Source organism: Microcebus murinus, chromosome 27 (genome assembly GCF_040939455.1).
Source record: "Microcebus murinus isolate Inina chromosome 27, M.murinus_Inina_mat1.0, whole genome shotgun sequence".
Lineage (NCBI taxonomy): Eukaryota > Metazoa > Chordata > Mammalia > Primates > Cheirogaleidae > Microcebus > Microcebus murinus.
Window position 1 is genome coordinate 10,078,590 of NC_134130.1, and position 24,891 is coordinate 10,103,480.

The 24,891-nt window shown below is 38.3% G+C and overlaps 1 protein-coding gene across 1 annotated transcript in view; it reads left to right on the forward strand.

Annotated features, from left to right (window-relative positions):
• The window catches only part of SEC24D (SEC24 homolog D, COPII component), a 91,337-nt gene that overhangs the window by 46,742 nt on the left and 19,704 nt on the right, over positions 1 to 24,891 (forward strand). Inside the window, exons 9-14 of the mRNA XM_012786385.3 lie at positions 209 to 347; positions 3,886 to 4,001; positions 11,338 to 11,462; positions 16,256 to 16,447; positions 17,016 to 17,109; positions 23,976 to 24,092. Coding sequence (XP_012641839.2) covers positions 209 to 347; positions 3,886 to 4,001; positions 11,338 to 11,462; positions 16,256 to 16,447; positions 17,016 to 17,109; positions 23,976 to 24,092 — 783 coding nt within the window. The remainder of the gene's footprint in view (positions 1 to 208; positions 348 to 3,885; positions 4,002 to 11,337; positions 11,463 to 16,255; positions 16,448 to 17,015; positions 17,110 to 23,975; positions 24,093 to 24,891) is intronic.

Here is a 24,891-nt window from a genome sequence, read left to right on the forward strand (position 1 = left end):
CTTGCTCTTACTCAGGCTGGTCTTGAACTCCTGAGTCCAAGGGATCCTCCCACCTTGGCCTTCCAGAGTGCTAGGATTACAGGCGTGAGCCACCACGCCAGGCCAAGAGTTTCTTAATGAGTGCCATTAGACGACTTTTCAAACTTTAATTATACTACCTAGAAATCTTATGGCTGTCTATTCATTTAATTTTACTTCCTTCTTATAGACGCCTCTTTTCTTGGTAAATCATGGAGAGAACGGGCCAGTCAGATGCAACAGGTGTAAGGCCTACATGTGCCCCTTTATGCAGTTCATTGAAGGAGGAAGGAGGTATCAGTGTGGATTTTGCAACTGTGTGAATGACGGTAAGTGGTGCCTTTAAATGCTGTTTGTGAAAGATTTTTATTAAATAAAATATACTTCTTAGCTCAGGAAAAACAGATATATTTTTTCTATATATCCGTACCTTCTTCTTTGTAATTTTATTAAAAGGAAATCGACTAGAATGTGCTCCATTAGGAAAATCCAAGCCACTCTTAGCTTTATGTAACTGCATGAGCAGCACATGGAAGTTGTGATTTTCCTACAAAAGAAAACTCAAAAGTAGGAGGAAAAATTTATTTCTTAACCTCCTCCCACAAAGCCTCAGTTGAAGACAAATGAGATTTTACCTCTTGTTTACGGAGAGTAAACCCAAGAGGCTTTTCCTCTGTTGTCCTTCCTCAGGGTTATTCTTGAATGTGAGCTCATCAATATTCAGGAAAAGCTCAGGTATAACTAATGGCTTTAACACTTGGATAAATGTTGGCTTGTTTGAGGAGAAACATTATTACAAAGGGCTTTCCTATATTCGTTATATTTTCAGTTTCATTCCAATATAAATGCACTAATGTTGAAAAAACACTGCAAACTTGCCAAAAGTGTTCTCACATTTATGAAATTCATAACATGTCTCTATACTTTTATTTTTTATCCTTTTTTTTTTTTTTTTAGAGATAGAGTCTTTGTCACCCAGGCTGGCGCACAGTGGCACAATTATAGCTCACTGCAGGCTTGAACTCCTGGGCTCAAGCCGTCCTCCTGCCTCAGCCTCCTAAGTAGCTGGGACTTCATGCACATGCTCTGCATCACCATGCCCCTCTAATTTTTTTTTTTTTTTTTGTAGAAACAGAGTCTCACTTTGTTTCCCAGTCTGGTCCCAAACTCTTAGCCTCAAGCAATCCTGCCAAGTTCTAGAATTGCAGGCATGAGCTACCATGCCTGACTTCTATATTTTTAATTCTTTAGTGTTGAATGAAGCACATACTCAGGCTAAGAACATTCCCACATTCATTTACATTTATAGATTTTATTTTGAACCATGCGATGATTATTAGAATACAAGTTTTCTATAGGCTTTTCTCTCTTCCTTATCTTCGCAGACATGCTTCCCTGCAGGCATTTACATCTGAAGACTGTCTGCCTGTGAACTGTGTCTCCCATGGGTGCTGGCTGCTCCCTAATGATATCCAAGCTTGGCACAGTGTTTAGCACACGTCATTGTCTTCATGGCCACTTGGCCCTGTGCACGTCCTCTGGTGGGAGGACACTGCCCGCCTCCTTGTTTTCCTGCCCTCTTCTCACACACAAAGTCCATGGCTTTACCCAACTTAGTGTGCAAGAGACTGACATTGTGAGTCTTTCTCATGAAGACCTTTGGTCATTTCCTAAAAATAATTTGTGGAATTGAATCATTGGCTTCTAGGCTCTTCTCAAAGACTGTGGTGTGGGCCTCTTGGGACATCTCTCTCCTTGCACCAACTGTGGCTTCCACTCAGTGCAAATCAGATGTCCCAGTGAGGCCAGATTCCCTTAGTTCTCCTCCCTTCCCTGCCTTTCCAAGGAAGATGTTGTTTCACTTTTCATCCTGGATGAACTCTGCAAACAAATCCTTGGCTATCACTCAATTTTAGGACCTGGATCGGGAACCCTGTGACAGTTCAATTGTCTGTGCTTTAGTTTGGGGGGGGAATAGAAGTGAGAGGACATAGGCTCCTCCCAAAGTGTTTGAATGGGGTCTTCCATGAAGACCACCAGCTCCTCAGTGTCTTCACCCAGGCCCTCGGCTTTCTTAGGGAGGGAATCAAGAAATTTACCCAGCACACAGAGCAGCAAGGGTCTTCAGTTTGCAGTGACTCCCTGGCCTCACACCAGAAATGTCAGCTCAGAGCTTAAAAGGCCTGGCTACTTCCTAGTAGAGAAAAGCCACTCGGATTTCTCGTATCTCCACAAAACAGGGTCTGGTCCCTTAGGTGTCCACTCCTAGGAGGCTGCCATGTTCATTTTCCAATATTATTATTCACACTGGGCTCAAATATTTGTTCCTACAAGGAAGCCAGACTCCCTTAGATTTATGTTGCCACCTACATGCTTCATTTAGAGTTAGCAAAGACAGACGTTTGTTGGAGTTAGAAGCCTGTAGGCTTGGTCCCATGGTTCCACTCCGATTTCCCTGCGAAATGTCTAGGGACTGCCCAGTGGGGAGAATGTTAGGTCAGAGGCATGCAGGGAGACAGTCATGTGGCAGTGCATAATTTATGATGTGACTTGAATTTGGGCTTATAAAAGATGACAGATAATATTAAATGCTAATGAATATAAAATTAATTGTAAAAGGACAAAAATCACATTGCATGTAGATGCGTGGGTGTGATGAATTATAGGTTATATGATATAGCAGTTACTGTAACATACATTCTAAGACAGCCAAGGCTGCATCCTGTATCTCATCTAAATGCATTAATGACAAAGTAGCAATTTAAGACCCTCAAAGTTTATTACCTCATCTGAGCCTGTCAGTTTCCACTTCTGTAATCTTTTCAAGATGTTGATTTATCCAAATTCAGAGATCCATATGTACATATGAACCTTATAAAACTTGTTTTAAAAGAAATGGCCATGATATGGTAAAAACACAAAACAGTCAAGCCTCAGTGATTTTTTAAAAATCCAACCTAAGAAAACAGTCCTGTTGTAATCCTCATGTCAGTTTTACAACTGAAAATAAAGAATGCTGAGTTGTTGGTTTAAAAACAAAAAGCATTACTTCTGTGGTTCTTACAAATGGTTATGTTGTTCTTTACAAAGTGCTTAAAACCAGAGCATTGCTAGTTTTTCTAAATAACTTGTGTTGGCAGTGATTTAATAGCAGCCCTATTAATCTCAAGCCAGCAGTTCATTTTCACAGAGATACCAGGCCATATTTGTCCAAGTGTTCAGTATGTGACTCATAAGTGTTCCTGTGCTGTTGGATGACTTCCAGGTCTTTGCCAGAACTAACCTTCTGAGACATTTGAATCAAATTAGAGTTCCTCAGCTGAGATCTCAGCGGCATAGTCTTTCCCTAATACAGTCATCCTCTCCACTCTCAAGCCCAAACATTAAAATATTACTGTGCACACTCCCCATGGTTTAAAACATCTCTTAATTAAAGCATAATAAATATTATAGTTAATAATATAGTGCAGATAACTCATGTTTATTTTTGTTAGGTATATTAAAAATTCAAATAGAAAAGTCAGAATTCTTTTTAGAAAGGTAATTTAATAGAGACAATTCAATTTGGGTTGTGAACTTGAAACACTAGTACTTTTATCCCTGTTTTTCTATGTTTTTCTATGGTCTAAGTCATAAATGCTCATTGTCATCAATAACTTATAGAAGAGTGAAGAGGATTTTTTAGAAAATGCTCGTACTTTCCAAGACATGTTTTTGAAATAGTGGATGTTTAGAATATACTACATTCTAACTTTAAAATACCTTTCTTTTTAAACTCCTTTCTTCCCATAATAAATTTTGAGACCTTATTTAATTGCCTGTGTTTATGAAAACAAAAGATTTCCTTTCCTGTTTTGTTTTTCTTAGTTCCACCATTCTATTTCCAACATCTGGACCACATTGGAAGAAGACTGGACCACTATGAGAAACCAGAGTTATCCCTGGGATCTTATGAATATGTTGCTACTTTGGATTACTGCAGAGTAAGTGTTCCCAGGACCTCAAATGTTTACACATTGATGTCAAATTCGAGTGAATAACTTTCATATGTAAAGAACTTACTCTTGATTCACAAACAGAGCATTTTGGTGGTACCATGGGATGTAGCAATGCCTAAGACCCAGATCTGGGCTTCAGGTCATCAACGTGATTCAGTGACCAAATCACCCATTGGAGTGATCATTTTCAAACATTGGTATGTGGTGCCAGAAATAGAAAATAATTTTTATGTACCTGCTAGATAGACTATCCCAGGTTCTTAGTACAACAATTCTATACAGTGCTTCTGCCTCCCTTGTTTTGTCAATAACCTCAGAAAAACTTCCCTTCCAAGGCAAAAATTCAACCAAAGTGGTCAGGAGGACCACTGCTATGTCTTTGTGCCCCTTCTCCACTGCCATCCACTCCATGATGGTTTAGGCTCTGGGAATCCCCCTTGGACTTGGGATCCCCCTCAGCAGCCTGGCGCCCTGCCCTGGCCTCTGGTTTCCTTGCTCTGAAGTGTGACCATGAGACTCCCCCACTACCTCCCACAAACCTCCATTGGGTCTTTGTTTTCTAAAAAATTAAGTTAAAAACGTTTAGCTTTCCTTATGAGGCCATTCATTATTTGGACCCCAAACTACCACCTCAGCTGTATCTTCAGTTGTATAAAACTTTCACCACATTCTCTGACCCATCAGCCCCTTTGGCAACACTGTGCCTTTATATGAGATGTTCTATTGACCAGAATGTCTTTCCATTTTCCTGTCACATCTATACACACCCCAGCTGACAAACTCCTACTTATTCTGTAATGCCTGGCTGAAATTTTATTGTGGGGGTGTGTGCGCGTGTATGCGCACAAAACTTTCTCTGTCCTCATCATGGTAGGTATCTACTACAACTTGTGTTTTTCCATAGAATTTGGTCTGTTTCTCTCTTTTTTTTTTTTTTTTTTTTTTTTTTTGAGACAGGGTCTCACTTTGTTGCCCAGGCTAGAGTGAGTGCCGTGGCGTCAGCCTAGCTCACAGCAACCTCAAACTCCTGGGCTCAAGCGATCCTCCTGCCTCAGGCTCCCAAGTAGCTGGGACTACAGGCATGCACCACCATGCCCGGCTAATTTTTTGTATATATATTTTTAGTTGGTCAATTAATTTCTTTCTATTTTTAGTAGAGACGGGGTCTCGCTCAGGCTGGTTTTGAACTCCCAACCTCGAGCAATCCGCCCGCCTCGGCCTCCCAGAGTGCTAGGATTACAGGCGTGAGCCACCGTGCCCGGCCTTGTTTCTCTCTTATAGCAGTTATCCTCATGGAATTGAAATCTTGCATATCTGCCCTCTGAGTAGATTCTGAGATCCTCGGACCCCAAATCTACTCCTAGTCATCTTTGTGACATTTACCACAGTATCTGGCCCAAGGTGGGCAGTTGATCAATAGATGCAGAATGAATGAATGAGTACATTTGCAGATGTATTACTGTTCCCAGGACTGGCTGTTTCCCTTCTCCAATGTCACAGTGATAATGACATCATTATGGGTACCTTGCAGGGCTTTAAAACTCCTTGGTGACTTGAAAATCATATCTTCTTGGGTTTCAGCTCAGATTTCAGTTTATATCTGAAGCACCATGTATGGACTTGAAGAAACAGGGCCATTCTGACTTACTTTCCTATTTGCTCTTCTAAAAATGAATGCTTAATTTCCAGAAAAGAGCCTCTGACTCACAGATTTCTTTCTTGGATGTTTGCTGGGGGACCAGGGTACATATTGAATATAGATTATAATGAATATTTTTCCTAACTAGAATTTTTTCAATTGACTAGATATTGAAATTTTTTTCAGTTAACATAACTTATTTCATTTATTTTACTATTTTATATGATTGTTTTACACTACATTACATAGAACTAGTTATTACAGAAAACTTAGTGCTTTATTAGTTTAAAATGTCACATGTTAACATTTGGGGAAATATAGGAACATTTTTAGTACAAATGCTTTATTTCAGGCAAGAAACATGTCTTAAAGTACAATTACTTTTGGATATAGTTTATTTATAACTTCTGTTGACAGAGTTGAAGGAGAATCATTGGCAATAATAAATATTTAATGTTCTAATTAAATATACTAAAGCATTATAACTAGTGATAGAAAACTTATTCACTGATCTTTGCAAACATAGTATAAATCTAACTATGCCCTGAATTTCTAGTTCTTTGCCAAAAAGGCCACATTATCTTGATTTTATGCTGTTTTAGTAGAAACTTAGGCAGAGAGTCAAATCTATTTCTGGGAACAAAAGTCTTAGTATCTTCATATTCTTATCTGGAAATATTCCAGAAGTCTAATTGATGGGAAATCTTACCCAGCAAGCAAGGAACCAAATAAAAATCGTACATTTTGAAGAACTTTTCTAAGTTTAATCTTTCTTTTATTGTTCCAAGTAGGGTTCATAATAAATATGCTGTATACATCTTTAAATTTAATTATAATTTAAAATATAAATAAAGTGTAATAATGAGTTGGCTTAGGGATTTGGATAATGAAAAAGAGCTTATTTAGTTTAACACCACACATACTGAAAGGGGAATTACAAAATCACATTTTCCCTATTCATTTTAATGTCAATTTTAGATAATAAAATTAACATTTATTGAACATTTAGTATGTGCCAAACTCTGTTAAATTCTTTCTACATATTGTATCATTCAGTTCTCACAGTGAATCCATGTGGTGAGCACCACCATTATATGAGGAAACTGAGGCTTAGTGAGCTTAAGTGCCCATCTTAGGCCATTTGTCTGGAAAGTGATGGAGCCAGACTGACAGCCATGTCTGTGTGATCACAGAACCCCTGTTCCCCATCAAAACACTGTGGACGTGTGGGCAAGTCTTTAGAAAATCACCCTGGATTCCCCTGGGAAAAAAAGACCTCAGCTCTGTCAAATGACTGAGAATTTATTATTTATGTTTATGGACTATATTTGCATATAAAGTATACCCGAAATGCAAAATCTTCTCCCAAGTCAGCCTTTTTTTTCCATGAATAAAAATGTACTTTCTTCACTTAATTATTTATTGGATGCCTGGATGCACTCAAGGCACTTGTCTGTGTGCTGTGAGTGATGCCAAAATTAGCAAGATGATAAGCCTGCTCTCAAGGTACTTCACCATGTATAGGTCTGATGAGAAACATACATAATTATGCTGTAAACTCAAATATGATAAATGCTGTAAGAATAGAATAAACCTAGTGCCATTAAAAAGCAGGGTTGGGAAGGCTTCAAAGAGGAAGTGACACTTGAGCTGGTTAAACCATGAGCAGAGTATCAACATGTGAAATGGAAAGGGGGAACTGAATGGTGAGCAGAAACAATTTCACAAAGGAATTGAAATTTAGTCAGATTTCTTTAGGACTTGGGCAGGCATTGGAGATGAGTCATGTGGACCTGCTGTGGAGGCTAGGAGAATTAGAGAGAAAATTCTCCTTTCCCCCAAAACATACTCAAATTCAAATATTTTTTGAAACATGATGCCAAACAAAACAGTTTCCAGCCAGATTCTTGGCTCAGGCCCACTAATCTGTGACTTGTGAACATGGGGTGTCTTGAAAATGGCAACACTTAGGTTGTTAGGAGAATATGTATTGGGAATAATGGGAAGTAAGCTGGGGAATTGTTCTGAGAATACAGTCTATCTTTTTACTTTCCACTGGGCCGAACATCATATCTTTGACCTCTTAGGTTTTTATATGTGTTTGTTAAATGAGTATTATGGTGATTCTTGAATTCCAGGCCATTGAAGAACTTATGTTAATTCAATGGGCCATGAGGACAATGAAAGGTAAGGACGACTTTTCCGTCCATCGATCCATCCATCCATGCATTCATTCACTCAAACAATTGGCAGCTACTAAGCAGTCTTTTTAGTGCCATGCTCTGTTCTGGGCTCTGAGGACTTAGTAAACTTCCTGTTCTTTGAGGAGGTAGTATTGTGCTCTGTATTTTGCCTTAGTTTATTCTGACAGCAGTCTGTATAAAGAAAGGAGCGAGATTGGAGGCAAGAGTACATTAGAAGTTAGTGTAGTAATCTGAGTAGGAGAAAATGAGGGTAGTATGACAGTTCCTCAAAAACTTAGAGATAGAATTACCATATGACCAGCAATTCCATTTCTGGTTGTCTACCCAGAATAATTAAAAGCAGAGTCTCAAAAACATATTTGTACATCCATGTTCATAGCAGCATTATTCACAATAGCCAAAAGGGTGGAAGCAACCAAGTGTCTATTAACAGATGAATGGATAAACAAAATGTGCTTTATACATACAATGAAATATTATTCAGCCTTAAAAAGGAAGGAAAGTCTGACACATGCTACAACTTGGATGAATGTTGAGGCAATTATGCTAAATGAAATATTGTATGATTCTACTCATATAAGGTAGTCAAACTCATGGAGACAGAAAGTAGGAAGATGGTTGCCAGGTGTTGGAGAGGGCGAATGGAGGTTGTTTAATGGGTACAGAGTCTCAGTTTTGCAAGATAAAAAGAGTTTTGTGATGGACGGTGGTGATGGTTGCACAACAATGTGAATGTACTTGATACTGCTGAACTGTATAATTAAAATGGGTAAGATGGTGATTTCGATGTTATGTTTCCTTTACACCAACTAAAACTAATAAAAAAGAGAGAAAATGAAGGTCTAAATTTAGGTACTGAAACTAGAAGAGCCACAAGCCCTTCACAATTAGCTGGTTGTGCTAAGTGAGATAGACAGTTCCATGGAGACAGTCAGTTTTCAACCCCAGATTATTTTAGAGGATTGTGATTTTGATTTTTTTTTTTTTTTTTTTTGAGACAGAGTCTCGCTTTGTTGCCCAGGCTAGAGTGAGTGCCGTGGCGTCAGCCTAGCTCACAGCAACCTCAAACTCCTGGGCTCAAGCTATCCTCCTGCCTCAGCCTCCCAAGTAGCTGGGACTACAGGCATGTGCCACCATGCCCGGCTAGTTTTTTCTATATGTATTAGTCGACCAATTAATTTCTTTCTATTTATAGTAGAGACGGGGTCTCGCTCTTGCTCAGGCTGGTTTCGAACTCCTTACCTCGAACAATCTGCCTGCCTCGGCCTCCCAGAGTGCTAGGATTACAGGCGTGAGCCACTGCGCCTTGCCAAGGATTATGATTTTTTGTAGATTCATTACAAAAGGAAAGACCAGTCTAGCGGGAGAAATGTTGCCTTAATTTCTAGAATTTTGAGTCTCAGGTGCTGGCAGAACCCTTATGTGGATGTGTGCTTTAGTTAATTGGAATGCTGGCCTTGAGCTCAAAAAAGAGACAGGAGAGAATTTGAAGAGTCGCCTATATAGAGATGCTGGTTAAAACTGAGTAAATGAATGTGATTTCTGTGCTGGAACTTGGTGAGAGGAGAGAAGAAGGTATACTTTGGAGAAAGACGAGACAATGAAAAACAGAAGCAACAGTGAGAAAAATGGGAGAGGAAATGATGCCTCAGCGCCCTGGCAGCTAAGAGAATGAAAGTGGTTTGTCACGTCTACAGTTGCAGAGAGATAGAAGAGATTTAGGATGAGAGCTGGATTTATTTCAAGTCATTGTGGTTTGTAATTTGGCTGTCAGTGACCTCCAAGAAAGCAATTTTAGTAAGGTGGCATGGAGAACCAGATCTTTTTAGAGTGCGTCTGCTAAGCTTGGCTGGACAAAGCAAGCCGAATTGAATGGGTAGAATAATAGATTAAGGAAACTAATGATGACGCTGTTACAATTATCTAGGCATGAGGTGACAAGCTTCCAGATGGTTAAGAGTAGGGATGGGATAAAACATCATGAAAGAATGAATCATTCTGGGGGGAAAAAAAAAGAAAACAATGGGACAACTCAGTGATTGAAGGAAAAGAAACAGCAAAACCTAATTTCACGTTTTCAAGTCATTGAGTTGGCACATAGTGATGTTAGTGATAGAGAATGTGATTTAGAGGAATGATAATTAATTTTGCCAATATAAAAAACAAGCTATAGTGATGTACTTCTGTAGAAAGGTACAGGTTGGAGATGTGGAAAATATTCAATAGGGAATTGATAATGCCAAACTTAGGCGAGAATACAGGCATGATAAGGCACATTTGGGTTTGTCACAGAGGTTTTGGTTTAATTAACAGAAATTATTATTTAAATCAGCATATATCTATGTTATAAATTAGATCAGGTGGGAATGATTTGTCATAAAAATTATTCACCTAGACAGCAGAGTTCCTTCATTTTTTTTATTATTGTGATTTGGCAAAGGGATGAAGTTTTCAGGTTGAGATTTTTAGGTCGTGTAATTTCTTTTTATTTAAAATGAAGGACTTTTATTAAAAAAATGTTATATCTAGCCTTGTAGTGGTTATAGAATGAATCAATAAGATAGTTTATAGACATTATCATCTAATTTTATAATAATTAAAATATTAAAATTTTATTTTAGAACATTTCTATGATTTATCATAAAGTTAAAAATTAAATTGGTCTTAACTCTCAATTCTCTAGTGTAGATTTCTAAAGTTATTTGCCTTTGGCTCTCATTTCTAAGTGTTTTGTAAGAAACAACCAAATGGTCACTTCCTAAGACCTGTTTGAACACTAGCCAGTAAAGAGACAAACATCTAGGAAACATTTTCATAGCATCTGCTTTGTGTTATAGTGATTCTTTTAACAGATAAAGGCCTAACATTGTAATTTTTCCATATATGTGTAAGAAATTAGGTAAGTATTTAACAATATGGTACAACTTTTTAAAGTATACAATGATTATTCTCATATATAATTTCCTATCTTTAAAATTGAAAGAGCTAATGAAAGAAGAGATTTGAAAATAGTGATATTCAAGTTAACAGAGTTCTATTACAGTTTCAAAAACAGACACTAATTATTATATGGACTCTTTCTTAGCACAGTTTGTTAATACTCCAAACCTACTTTGTCCTGTGAGGCAGGGTGTGATAAGCAAGGGTGGCCACAGTACCATACTCCCCCTTTGGCAAAAGTGATGATGAAATCTTTGGAGCTTTGTAAAAGTGAACCTTCTCTGCTAGATATTATAATACTGCTTAATTCACTGGTGGGACCCAGGTCATACCCTAGAAAATAAACAGCTTCTTTGATCTTTTTTGTAGCATCAAAGACTATTCTAGAAAATGATTTAATTCCACAGATGTTATATCTGAAATATTAAAGGAAACATCTGATGATTTTCAAATGTTCTAATGAGTGTTTAAATTTGATTATGAAATGTACTTATGGTATAATTACATCTATTTATGTTATGTGCTTGCCCTCCTATAGAAGAATAAGCCTCCCAACCCACCAGCCTTTATCTTCATGATTGATGTTTCATATAGTAACATAAAGAATGGACTCGTCAAGCTTATATGTGAAGAACTGAAGACTGTGCTGGAAAAACTTCCAAAGTAAGGGAACTGCCATTCTTTTTATAACTTATGAAATATTTCTGAATTAGTTTATTGGCCAGAAAACAAGTGCTGAGTGACCAGTTGATACCTTTTGCTAACAAGGACATTGGACAATTAGTTATAAATCAAATAGCACCATTCTTTTGAATCTTTAAAAAATCAGAGTGATCTTTTGTACAAAGTGAAAGAAACTAATGTAAAGAAAAACTATGGTAAAAAAACATTCAAAATACATTATAAATTATAAGAAGAATCCAACAGTGTGGTTGGTGGTAAAGACTTTGGAAATCTGTTATTCACTTTACAAAGCATTGATTTTCCAGTGGAAAATAGTAGCTGCTGGGCACGGTAGAGAGTTTGCAGGGGTGCCAGAAAACGGAACTGCTGTCTTATGGCAGAGATGGTAGCTTTTTAGCCAAATTTCCCTTTGCCCTTAATGACACACTGTCCAACTCCTTTGCTGCTGTACTTCCTCTACTTCCTGCACCTTAGCCCAAGGTGCCCCACTGTCCTTGCCATGGCAGGGGCCAGTGCATTGCAAGGAAAGGTAGAAAACCAATTGTAATAGCCAACAGATGAATATGCCCTAGACATTAATCAAGACTTCAGACTGTATTTTAAAAAGGCTGTTTGGCATATTACCTGCATATAAATCAAATTGATGGCAATCTTAGCATAAAAATTATAAAGTTGTACATATACACAACCCAAAATAAATTTCAGGGGAGAAAAGACAACCACATTTTTTTTGAAAGATAAAGGGAAAAAAATATTTTGGCATGAATAAAAGCTCTTCAGAGAGAGATTTAAAAAGCGTCAGGAATACTTAGCAGTGTCTTTTACTTTTTTTCTTCTATCACCTCTCCTAAAACTGATATCAAACATAGCTAACTAGTTGTTTAGGAAGGGGATCTAGCATCTCCTAAGGAGATTCAGAGGCAGAGAAGATGCCATCCTTCATGAGAGGAAGACATGCTTAAAAAGATGGAACAGCCTAGGTAGGAAATGTCATCTGTAACCTGGTGTCTGTACCGGTCTCCACATCTCCCACCTCCCCTGACCTCCCTGAGCAGAAGCAGTCTTTCTCCTGGAAAGGGTTGTTTCTCGAAGGATGGGGGGTATTGTCTTTGGCCCCCAGGGCTCCGTGAATCTGTGGGTGCCCACTCTTCTGTACTCTTTTCACATAGGTCTGGTGCTTTGGCACACGTGAGAGTCAGAGGAACAAACTCCGGACCTCCCAGGAGTGGTTTTGTTTGTATCTGTGAAGCTGAAGTCATAATATTCTCAAAGATGGTTTGGAAAAGCAGTGGGGATGTTTAAAATACACAGAGGCTATTTCAAACTGAATTCTAAAATGAAGAATGAGCTAGGAGCAAGTTGAATGTGGTGGCATAAGAAAGGCATCTGAGGCCTGCAGACTTATTTGTGACAGTACTTTCCCTTACCCCATTCTTAGAGAAACTTGAGAAGCATGGGTTTTTCTGCTAAGTATGATATTTTTTATCATAGAACTCTCTCATAGGGCTGGTTTTATTCTAAATCTGAATTTGGAACCTGATTAATATGAAAAGAAACTACTGTAATTTCTGGAAATGATCTCTCTCTCTTTGTCTTTCTCAAACCAGTTCAAATTAGGCTAAGCTGTTTTCATAGACAGTTACTTCACCAATCCCTGGCTCCTTTTCAACACAGTGGTGATGTGAAGATTATAACCTACTGTCATGAAATCACACTCTTTCCTTACGTGCCATCATAACTTTACCTCCCATAGGGAGCTTTGGCAAAAGATAGGAACAAAAATTAAAAGGAAATTATTGGTTATTCTCTGCTACTATTCAAATCTGTCTTTTAAAAGAGTTTATTCAAGCCAACTACCTTTTTCTCCTATATCTTTTAAAACAAATCTGGTTGTTTTTTCTCTCCTGAAATTTATTCTGGGCCGTGCATGTATATAACTTTATTTTTATGGAAAGAGTGCTATCAATTTAACTTACTTTTTTGTACTAAAGCAGGTAATATTCCAAATAGCCCTTTTAAAGACACCTAAAGTCTTGATTAACATCATAGGGTATGTTCATCTCTCAGCTCATCTTTTGAAAAAGGGAGGCCCCATTATTTACTATTTAACTTTGAATTTATAGCTTTGGCTTCACAAGAGTACCAGACTTTTCTGACTTCTCTGGAACAGGAAAGAAAAGATTATAAATGTTTTACCTGTTGTTCAGAACAAGCTCTTGGGTTATTTTGGGGTTTTGTTTGTTTTTAATATTGGTGTAACTAAAATGGTCAAAATGCTCTATTTTTGAATTTCCTGGTCATCTTGTTGCTAATGTTTCTGGTGTTGCTCTGTTGGATTCATTCCATTAAAGTGGTGATGGGGCAGGTGTGGAGAGAAAGGTAATTGGCAAGCAGAAGAGCAGAAGCATATCAATGTTTATGAAAATCCCTCATGGAACCTCACAAAACTCATGTGGAATTCATCTGAAGGAGAGGCTGAGATTTAGTTTTCTTCTCATTAGGATTTAACAAGGCAATTATACTGTTAAAGAGACTTATAGGATAGTTCTTTGTTTCTCAAACAAGTTTTTAAAAAATTATGTTCCCGTGGAGACAAGTACTAATATTTTGCAATAATGTGAGATGTTCTGATTAGATGCTTTTAAAAGTGTTACTTTAGATTTTAAGTGAACCCTATGAATCCCAGGCTAGTCTTTTCCCATCACTTGAAAATGTCCAAATCCAGAGGAAAATAGCAATCCAGATTTTTCTTCATTTTTTCTTTGTGTCTTTTGCGTCTTTTGCCTTGACTCCAAATTAACTATTAAGGGGAATTAAAGCCTTTCATGATTTGCTGGGCATTTTCACCTCATGTCAAGAAAGGTTTACTGGGAAATGAGAGTTAACGAGCAGTGTGCTGGTAAACTGTCTCTTGAATGGATTTGTAGTGCCTACTCATTCCATGGTGTCGATACGTCTAGCCAGACTGATTTTGAACTATCAAAGTGACATCACTAAGTGGGGTTGGGAAGAGACATGTACGATTGGCTTATCAACGTAGGCTATAATTTGCCATCCCAGATCCAACGTTTCACCATCATGATGGTCATCCTCAGGAAAGCCTGTCCTTCCTCACACTGGGCTAGGCCTTGTGGGGACAGAGAATGTGAGCCTTGGACTCTGCCTTTATCAGCTTATGGTTGAGATCATGAAATGTTAACCAAAAGGCACCACGTGCTAAGAGCCCAACGAGAATGAGTTATAGGAATTTAGAAGAGGAAATCATTTCTAGTTGGTAGCATCAGGGGAGGTTTCACAGAGAAAAAAGGATGTGTACTTGGTCTTGTAAGATTCTAATATGTAGGAAGAGGAAGGGAAAAGCATGGATGTGTGTAGTGTAGTGGTTAGTTGTACAAAGTCGTACCATTTAGGATGGTGAAGTCTGTGTTGTGTCTGTGTAGTTACAAAGGATAAGGGTTCTCATTTCTGAAGGCTTTGCCAAATATCTAGAATACAAGCATTTACTAAGTGCTTTAGGAAGGTATTATGAATCTATTTAAACTGCCCACTCTTTTATCAAGGCCTCAATGATGAACAAATACCCTTAGCGAAGGAAATAGAGAAGAAATAAAACATAGTTTAAAGGCAGTACTTTGTCAGCCTAAAACATCAAAGAAATTAGAAAGTCTGCAAAGGAATGAGCAATTTAACTTGCTTGAGATACTTCCATCTACATACTTCCATTTTCCTTTCTTTTGTACTTGAGTAACTCCTTATTCCATGTGCAAAATTTAGAAACTGAGCAAACCAGGTTCATTTTCAAAAAAGTTGTTTTTTAATCAAAATAAGTTTTACTTTGATCCAAGGGTCAAAGAAAATGGCATATTTTTGTGGCTTTTTTAACCATTTCACCGTTGAGCACTATAATATTCACCATTGAAAATTAGTAAGAGCTTCAGTAGTGTCTAAGTGTTTTATTTTAGGGGAGAAAAATAGACCGGCAGTACAATGCACTCAGTCAAATGTGTAACTGGATATACTTACGAACATTCATGGTTTTATACTTTCAGGAATTCTATATGTTTTGGAATTCCTTTTAAAAAGCCCACTTTTTGTTGTGTTTTTGGAGCTTGTATTGCTTTGCCATGACCATCACAAATGGTCACCTAGTAAGAATTACATTATTACATTGTCAATTTATACATGTAACTTTATATATTTACATTTTATGTTTATATGGTATGTAGTTCTCAAACTCTAGCCCGTTTTTTATTGAGATTCTCTAGGATATGTAAGAAAAGGATCACACAGTAGGAACAAGTCCTTTCTTAAATCAGACAGCTCTCCTATTAGTAATCTAAGTGCCTTTCTTGTCTCTTGCTTTAGATATTCCATTTGTTCTTCTGACCTTCTGGTGACTTTTTGAGAGAGCTTTGTTTATAAAGGATATGAGAAGCCTCGCTTATTCATGAAAAAAAAGCCCTTTTAATTTTCTACAGATTGAAAATAAATATATTAAAGAAATATGAGTAATGTTTCATAATACTTATTTGATTTTTTTTACCTAGAATTTTGATAACTTTTTTCTTTATCAACTTATTTTTGTAATAACCCTTATTCCCTACTGCTGTGACTCACTGTTAGTTGTATCTGGTAATAGAAATTAAGGCCAAAACTTTAAACATGTATTCCATGTATTTTATAAAAGACACACACTGACCGAATTTCAGCTAGAAACCTCCTTTTCATTCTAAGTTAAAAAGAGGACTTCAAGCACTTTTTTTTCCTCATAGGGAAGAGCAAGAAGAGACGTCTGCAATTCGAGTTGGTTTTATCACATATAACAAAGTTCTCCATTTCTTTAACGTCAAGAGTAATTTGGCCCAGCCTCAGATGATGGTGGTGACTGATGTTGGAGAAGTCTTTGTTCCTTTGTTGGATGGTTTCCTTGTCAACTATCAGGAATCCCAATCTGTGATTCACAAGTAAATATCAAGTTCTTTTATAATCTAAATACAAATCAGGTGTCTGTTTTTAATTGCATTGTGTTTTGATTCCATCATATATTGTTTCATTTTGTCATTTAGCAAGGAGGTTTTAAGGCATGGATTATAAAACTCTGCCATTTATGTTTGGTCTGTGTCTTTTTAATGTCGACCAACACTCACACTAAACCATATCAATCCTTTCTCTTTGCTGTAAAGGTAATGCAAGGGAGGTATTTCTTACATATGGATGAATATGTTCAGTGATGATGATAACTAAAGATATGGCCACTGTTCTAAGAATTTATAGTCTAAGAGATCAGTAGTGTAGTGAATAGAATAAATATCTACAGAGTATAATTTTGTAAATGTTTCACTCATTTTATAGATTTTGCTGCCAAACCGAGCTAGCAGATCATTCCCTGAGGAATGGCCTGTGAAATTCACCCATAGGTGTTGGCTGTCAAGTACTATACGTGTTTAGGCTTGAGTGTCAATGATTTATTTCTTGAAGTTTATTACAAATATGCAAAACGTTTGACATCTTTTGCTCATTCATTTGCTATAGTTTGTTGGACCAGATTCCAGAGATGTTTGCAGACTCTAATGAAAACGAGACCGTTTTTGCGCCCGTCATCCAGGCTGGCATGGAAGCACTAAAGGTGAGAGAAGCTGTTTCTAATTGCTAGTTAATAAATTTTAAAAACAGACCAAAAAAAAAAAAAAGAAAGTTTCATTTATGCAAGAAAATATAGTCTTCATTAAAACATGTGTGTACCCAGAGGCTATTCCAAACTTCCACACAAATCTCAAGAGGTCAAGAGGAAATGGCCAAAAACCACAGATTGCTCCCAGGGTTTACATTCCAGCCCTATTAGCCTCTGAACAGCCGATTTTGCCAAGATTTCCAGTTTAGCTCCTCCTTTTGGCTTTTATATGAACTTTGTAGGATCTATTTTAAAAGTAGTTCAGCAATATCCAAACTACCAGATTCCCATATCACCCTCCCCTTCCTTGGGGTTTTCAAACACTCAAGGGCAGGGCCTGTGACAGTCTGTGGCAGAGCTGTGCGTGCTGCTCAGGGCCTCGCTGACGGCCAGAGCGGGCGAGAGAGGTTGGCCATGTCTCCAGGTGGGAGGCTGAGTCCAAATGACTGTGCTCATTTGCATAGTAATAATGACAGTGAACTGAAGAAGGAAAAATTACTTAAAAAGCACATACTCTCATCATTAGCACAAGAGTCAGACCACTTTGGCTCTGACTGCTAGTTCCTAAAATTAATTTTTAAATCTTATTTTTAAATTTAAATTAGCTTTTACAAAATAAAATGTAATAATAACAACAATAGTACAAGAACTGAGTTTATGAAATACTTCTCACATAAATTTTGCATCTAATTTTGTAGCTTGGTTCTGGTTACAGTGATTCTTGCCTGGGCTTTCTGCTCAGCAAGAGTATTCACTTATGGGATCAAAGACTGTTGTGGTGTCCCTCAGAAAGTCTCAGAATACATGTTAATTTAACATAAAGTTAATAATAAAGTTTACATCTTAAAGCAATTTGGAGATAAATAGGGCTCACCCAGCGGAAGCCAACAAGTAATCACTGGGCTCCAGAAAGGTTTGGGAATGCCTGTTTTATTCCACATTACTACAAACACACATCTTCTGTTTCAATGTGAAAGGGTTTTTTTGTTTGTTTGCTTTTGTTCGTTGTTCTCTCTTCCCATAAGGTATCTAGAAATCTGTACGTAAATGTTCTGTACACAGTAAGTCACATGTGACCCTATCAGTCTTTCTACTCTAAGAAATTAGGACTGGGAATATTATACTCGTGGCTCATGTGTGAGAGGAGGGATGGGTGGATGTTCATAAGCTCATGTTTCATCCATCAAGAGAGCACAGGACAGTGGAGAGAAGCGTACAGCGGGGCCTGCTCACAGAGCCCCAGCCCCAACCCGTGCTCCTTTCTGAGAGGGAGCAGTCCACTTTGTATAATAGTGGTTTCCACACCAGCAGTCTACAAGAGGTCTAGGGGCTGCCTGGCAGCTTAGAAAGAAAAAAATATATGAAGCATGTTTGTGTACATGCATCCTGTGTATCTGAAATTTGATATTAACTATACATTCCTGAAAAACCAGTGTTCTTCATAGCCACGTGTTCTCCAAGGCTACACATGTATGACAGTAACGGTGCAGCCAGTATCCTCAGCTATCAGTCACCTCCCCAGAGTTCCAGTTCATTTGGCCAATGTATCTTCATATCCTTTGCAGTTTATTTTTGTTATATTTGCAATTTTATTGTTATAGTAATCTATATTTTTACTTTAAAGTTTAAAAGTGAGAAGAAACTAATATCTAAATATAACAATTCATAATAACTTTATAAAGGCAGAGTTAATGAGTAGTAGTATCCTTACAAAGTGGAATGGATTATTTTTATAAAAAGTAAAGAACTGTCCTTAAACTGTCTCTATAAAATGACACTGTTGAACATAGCGTCAACAGCCGTTACCGTCACGTACTTACTGGCAGAATCAATATTGTCCTTCCCCAACATGAGTCTTCATGCAGAGGTGCAAGCATGCTCCGATGCTTCAGAAAGATAAGGCATTGTTCCTCAACTGACTCTTCATAGCGTCAGGTGGGAAAGAGTTGGTGCTGTTTAAAAGTGCAGATTCTGGTCCACTCCCAGAGATTCTTATCATTAGGGCCCCGATTTATCCTGATGATTATCCATTTTTGGGGGCTACCAGCATAAGGAATTGTATTCATCCTGCAATCTCTAAGAATATCCTTACATTAAATTAACTCACCAGAAAATTGCATTCCTGACTCATACAAACTCCATGTGCTACTTTTGCTCTAGGAATGCTTTGGCTTATCCTTGATTTAACTTCTTGCCCTAAGCTGATAATTAATGGTTAAAGTAAGCAGTAACTTGATGAAAAAATTTATTTTAAAGAATCTGCAGGGTAGAGACTCTTGTATTACTCAATTTCATGTATAAAGATTTGCTAGCTGATTTCCTAAAGACAGTTATTATACGCATGCTAGCCCATAATGTTTCTTTTAGCCTTAACTACAAAAAAAGGATACTAATAATTCTTAGGGTAGATTTTTTAATATAATTATTTCCTTTCCCTGACCTTCATACTGATTTCTAGTGTTTTTACTTTTGCTTTAGTGGTTCTGTTTAATATATGCCTTTAGTCATATGTTTCCTCAAAACCTTTTTGTAAATAGATTTTTAATATGAATAATAAATTAATGAAAAAGTTTCTCCTGCAGCTGTCAGGAAAGTTCTGGGTGATTACAATTAATTGTATAAGAGCAGAAACTGATGCAGTATATTGGAGCCTGTCCGTAGTTTATGCTTCTTACCTTGTAGCAACTTTGCCAGCTTTGGATAAAGGACAAAAGAATACAAATGAGATAAAAGAGAGTGTGTGTGAGTGAGATTAGGTGCCTATGGCAGTCATACTATCTCATTATCTTTTTAGGTCCTGTGTGGCTGAAAGTCAGACATATTTGTGCATGTTATATACGAGGGTACTTGCTTGAGGTCATTATTAGGCTAACAGCTAACATTTTTCAAAATTTATAAGGTCGTATCAAAATAGTGAAGAGCCCACATCATCATTCATTCACTTATTCTTTCAATCAACAAAGATTTATTAAATACCCATGTTTTATAAGGCAGGGTAGAGACTACTGTCCCTGCTCCTGAGTTGCTTACAGTGTGGTAGAAGAGATGTAACTCTGTAATACAAAACATAATGTTCATTGCTGATAATTTTTAAAAGGGGGTGGGGGTTTAAGGAAAGGGCAAAGAGAAAGTTTGGAAAGCCCAGGACTGTGGCTGACCAGCCAAATAGCTCAGGATGTTCTGCACAGAAGGGCAGAGATGAGGGTCTCATCCCCTGTGAACAGCGAATAAAAACTGAAAGAAGATCAAAGTAAAACCTTTGTCACTGTGTGTCCAAGAGAAGACATTTCAGAACTATTCTTCCCATTTGAATTATAGCTTTACTTTCTATCAGATAGATGCCAAGTAAAATCTATATGTAATCTGTAGTAATAAACCTCTTAAAGTAAACAGAGTAGATGAAAACTAACAAAAAACATGTGTTAATTTGTCACAAAGATAAACAGGGACTGATTGGACTGTTTGGCAAGTGCTTATACATATTTTCCAAAAGTCCTCGAAATATCCAACTTAAAGGCTTCAAAGTACTACTTTCTGTTGTAAATGTTTCCATGGCTACAGAAACAGAATCTTGTACTCTTAGCATCTTTCTCCCCGCCCCACCCAAGTCTTTCAGAATCATAACTCAACCATGTGTGAATTGTTGGCATTGTCTTTTAACTTGGCCTAAGAATAGTTTCCTGAGTTAGCTATTATTTCCAGCATAAAACTAGACAAATGCAATTGGGGGTAAGATTTGGCAAAAATTTGGAGGGAAATGGCTTTTAGTGGTTATGCTTTAAATAACATCACTAGTCAGGGGAAATTATCTTTTAATTTTCTATAATATATACGTAGCCTTGGTGGCGGGGTGATGTATCACAAACAACACTCCTTCCACACACATTTACGGAGCACGGATAGAGTGAAAGGCAGTAGACACGATGGGGGTTGGAGAAACAGAGAACAAAGGTCCTTCCCTTTTTCAGGGAGCCCTTGATCTATTGAAGACCGCAGAACACTTAAAGCTGTGACACAGTGTCATTAATTCTAGAATAGTCTTTTCCACAAAGAATGGGGACAGAGATGGAGATGACCAGCTCTGTCGAGGGCGATAACGGCACATCTCTCAGAGGAAAGGGCGTCGGAGCTGCATTTTGAACTGATTTCTCCAGGCCAGCCTTTCTCAGCCTGTTTTCCACCATCACAGGAAGGACATATGTCATTGATTAATTCTGTGTGACTCGCTCCTGCACAGAGTCAGATTTTGGTTAAAACATAAATTTTGTAGGGAAATAAGGCATTTACTAGATAGGAGCTTTGTCTGTGATTAATTTGCTACCTACAAGTATGTGATTAATGAAATGAATCTAAAATTAATAGCCATTTTATAAGAAGAAAATAAATATGGCCATTCTATTTTTTTCCCCAATATTGAACTTTGTTTTCTAATGGGCCCTAATTTTTTTCCCTCAGATTTGCCACAGGTAATATTAAGAAGGTGATCAAGCATGTTTAATTATGATTAACACTCTGAACTGGATCATTGAATCTCCCAACAATATTTTATGTGGGTCATATATTGCCTGCGTCATATATGGGGTAACTGAGAATTAGAGAAGCTAAATAATTTTCCCAGTGTCACTCAGATAACACAATGGCTGTGATTCTAATAGGGCCCTTGTTCTTAACTGCTGTATGTAAAATTACAGTGCTTCTTCAGGTAGAGAATATCTATATGGATAGAAGAATTTTTGACAGTGAATTCCCTAGGAGAATTGGGTGGGCCAGGCAGGGAAAGTTTAAGAGAAGGTAGACTTTTTCTTTGCACCTTTATACCTTTTCTGCTATTTGAATTTTTTAAAAGTACTTTTGCAATAAAAGCTATAGAAATGAAAAATGTACAGTCACAGAATTCCAAAATTTTCATCATTCTTAACAAGTTATAATCAATATTATTGAACATTTTACTCTGATTTGATCATTGGAGCTAATTATGTCTTTACTGGCCAAAACGTTGATAGTCTTTTTCTCCTGTACAATGTACATCTACTTGTAGATTTGTACCTATGTTTCTTCGTTCATCCTTGCCTTCTTTCTTATAAATGCTGTATCGATCAGTAATTTTCAGTAGAAGACACATGCAACAATAAGCTCACAGCCCACAGATTACTCACCTGCCCTCCCTCTCTGACCCACTCCACAGAGCATCTCAGAATGCCACTTGGTGAGAGAGAGACATTAGGACAGGGCTAGCGTTGAATTCTCTGTTTCTGTTTAAGAAAGCTATTCACAGACCCAAGTACTTTATTATTAGTAACACTCACAGCACATCTTACGACTGATCCAGGCACACCTGTGTATTTGCAAACAACAGCTGCAGGCAGAGAGCAGGAGAAATGGATTCTAGGCTAAGAGAACAGAATGTGCAAAGATGTAGAGGTGTGTAAAACACATGGCGTATTCCAGGAAAGGAAGACGCTTGTGTGGCTAAAACCCCCAGTGCAAGGGATGGGTGAGGAAATGTTGAGATTAGTCTGGAAAGAATGATTCAGATTTCAGCTTCACCAAAGGACCTTGAAGCTGTCATTTACTGGTTGTGTGACCAGGAGGCAAGTTGGATGAGCCTCAGTTTTCTGCATTCTTACAATGCAGACAGTAGTGCCTATTGCACAAAATTGTGACTGTTACATAAGAAGTGTGGGAAGGGCCTGGCATGACACTGCGTGCAGCAAGTGTTGGTGGCATCTCATCTCACTGTCGCCTACGCTTCCTACTCCCGCCTAGATACAGGACTGTGGACTTTATCCCGTATGAGGACGCCTTCGGGCTTCTGGAGGAGAAAAGCCACATGTTAGAGGAGAGCTGCTGCCTTCCTTGGGGAGCAGCGCTCTGAGCAGTGGGCAGCGTGGCCTGGAGGAGGGCAAGTCTGGGGGTGAGGCGGGCAATGTATTGAATCATATTTCAGGACATTGTTCTCAGTAGGTCACTTCTTAGTTCCTCACATAGATTTTAAATCTTAACACTCAATGCTGAATTGACTCTGATGGAGCCTGAATCTTCTTTTTGTTGCTTCCTTGAGACTAGATGCATAATCTTCATCACACACTTTTCCATTTGTCATCACATGTGACAGCTGGTTCCCGGTGTCTCCTGTTGGCACAACAGCACCGTGCTCTTACGTGGTGTTCCTCAGAATTCCACTGTAGTTTTTCAGCTGTGACAGGGGAAAAAAATAAAAGAGCAAGGCCGGGCACGGTGGTTCACGCCTGTAGTCCTAGCACTCTGGGAGGCCAAGGCGGGAGGATTGCTCAAGGTCAGGAGTTCAAAACCAGCCTGAGCAAGAGCGAGACCCCGTCTCTACTAAAAATAGAAAGAAATTAATTGCCAACTAAAAATATATATACAAAAAATTAGCTGGGCATGGTGGCACATGCCTATAGTCCCAGCTACTCGGGAGGCTGAGGCAGGAGGATCGCTTGAGCCCAGGAATTTGAGGTTGCTGTGAGCTAGGCTGATGCCACAGCACTCACTCTAGCCTGGGCAACAAAGTGAGACTCTGTCTTAAAAAAAAATAAAAAAAAAGAATTCCACTGTAGTTTTAATCCATGTTTATTTTACTAAAGATTTGAAATAAGAGTTTTGTTGTATCATAATCTTGGAAATTCTATCATCTGCTTTTATATTATGGGATCTACCTGGTCCTAAAAGTCTATAAAGTAGCCAAAGTAAGAAAGTATTTTCATTGTAATACAACACTTTTAATAGTTTTAACTTATTTTCTGATTACCTTAAAATGAAACCTTTCTACCCAAAGCATGTTCTGTGATTTTTTTTTCTAGGCAGCAGACTGTCCTGGAAAGCTGTTCATCTTCCATTCTTCCCTGCCGACTGCCGAAGCCCCAGGAAAGCTCAAAAACAGAGATGACAAAAAGCTGGTTAATACAGACAAAGAGAAGGTACTTTGTGAACAGTTACTCTTGGAAGTGTCCATATGTCGGTTCCTAAGAGGGGTAAAGAGAGAGGCAGTATTTCCTTTGGAGGAAAAAGGGGGATACGCTGAATCTAATGCTAAGTCCAGGACACACGCTGTATGTTACAGGAATGTTCTGAATTGTGAGGAATTTAAGAAAGTTTGTAGTCCTAAAAAAACTGATATGTGAAATATCTAAATTGAAATAGAGGCCCAAACTTGTTCATGTGTAATCTGTGTAAGACAGACTGAATGAAAAGACTGCTGAAGACATGGCGGCGGCAGGGGAGCTGCAGGGAGGAGATGAAGGGTAGAGGGAGAAAGTAGACGGCACCCCACGACAGCACCCCACGGAGCCAGACACCGGAGTCATGATGTAGAGGTGCCGGCTGCTCAAACGTGCCTGTGCCTGGCTCTGGTGACACTGCAGCAGTGAGGGAGAGCCAGTGGGAAGGAGAAGACCGTGGATGTAGGCATCCGACTGCTGGCCACATAGCAACACACAAGTTGCCTCATCCGGGTCTCTCAAGCCAGGACGGCAATGTCAGCTTCATCCGGATTACTGGAGGACCAAACGGAACCGAGTGCCGCGTGCGCCCAGCACAGACTGGGTGCTCAGGAAGGGCCTCCAGCTCTGTAGTCGCTTTCTGTGGTGATGGGTGATCTCCACGACTTACTTCTTCAGCCCAGTTCACTTAACTGGAAAAGATATATATATTTTTTTTCATTTTAAAAATTCAGTAGAAACTTAAAGTTTAAACCAAAAACATTTTGTCATTTGTCAC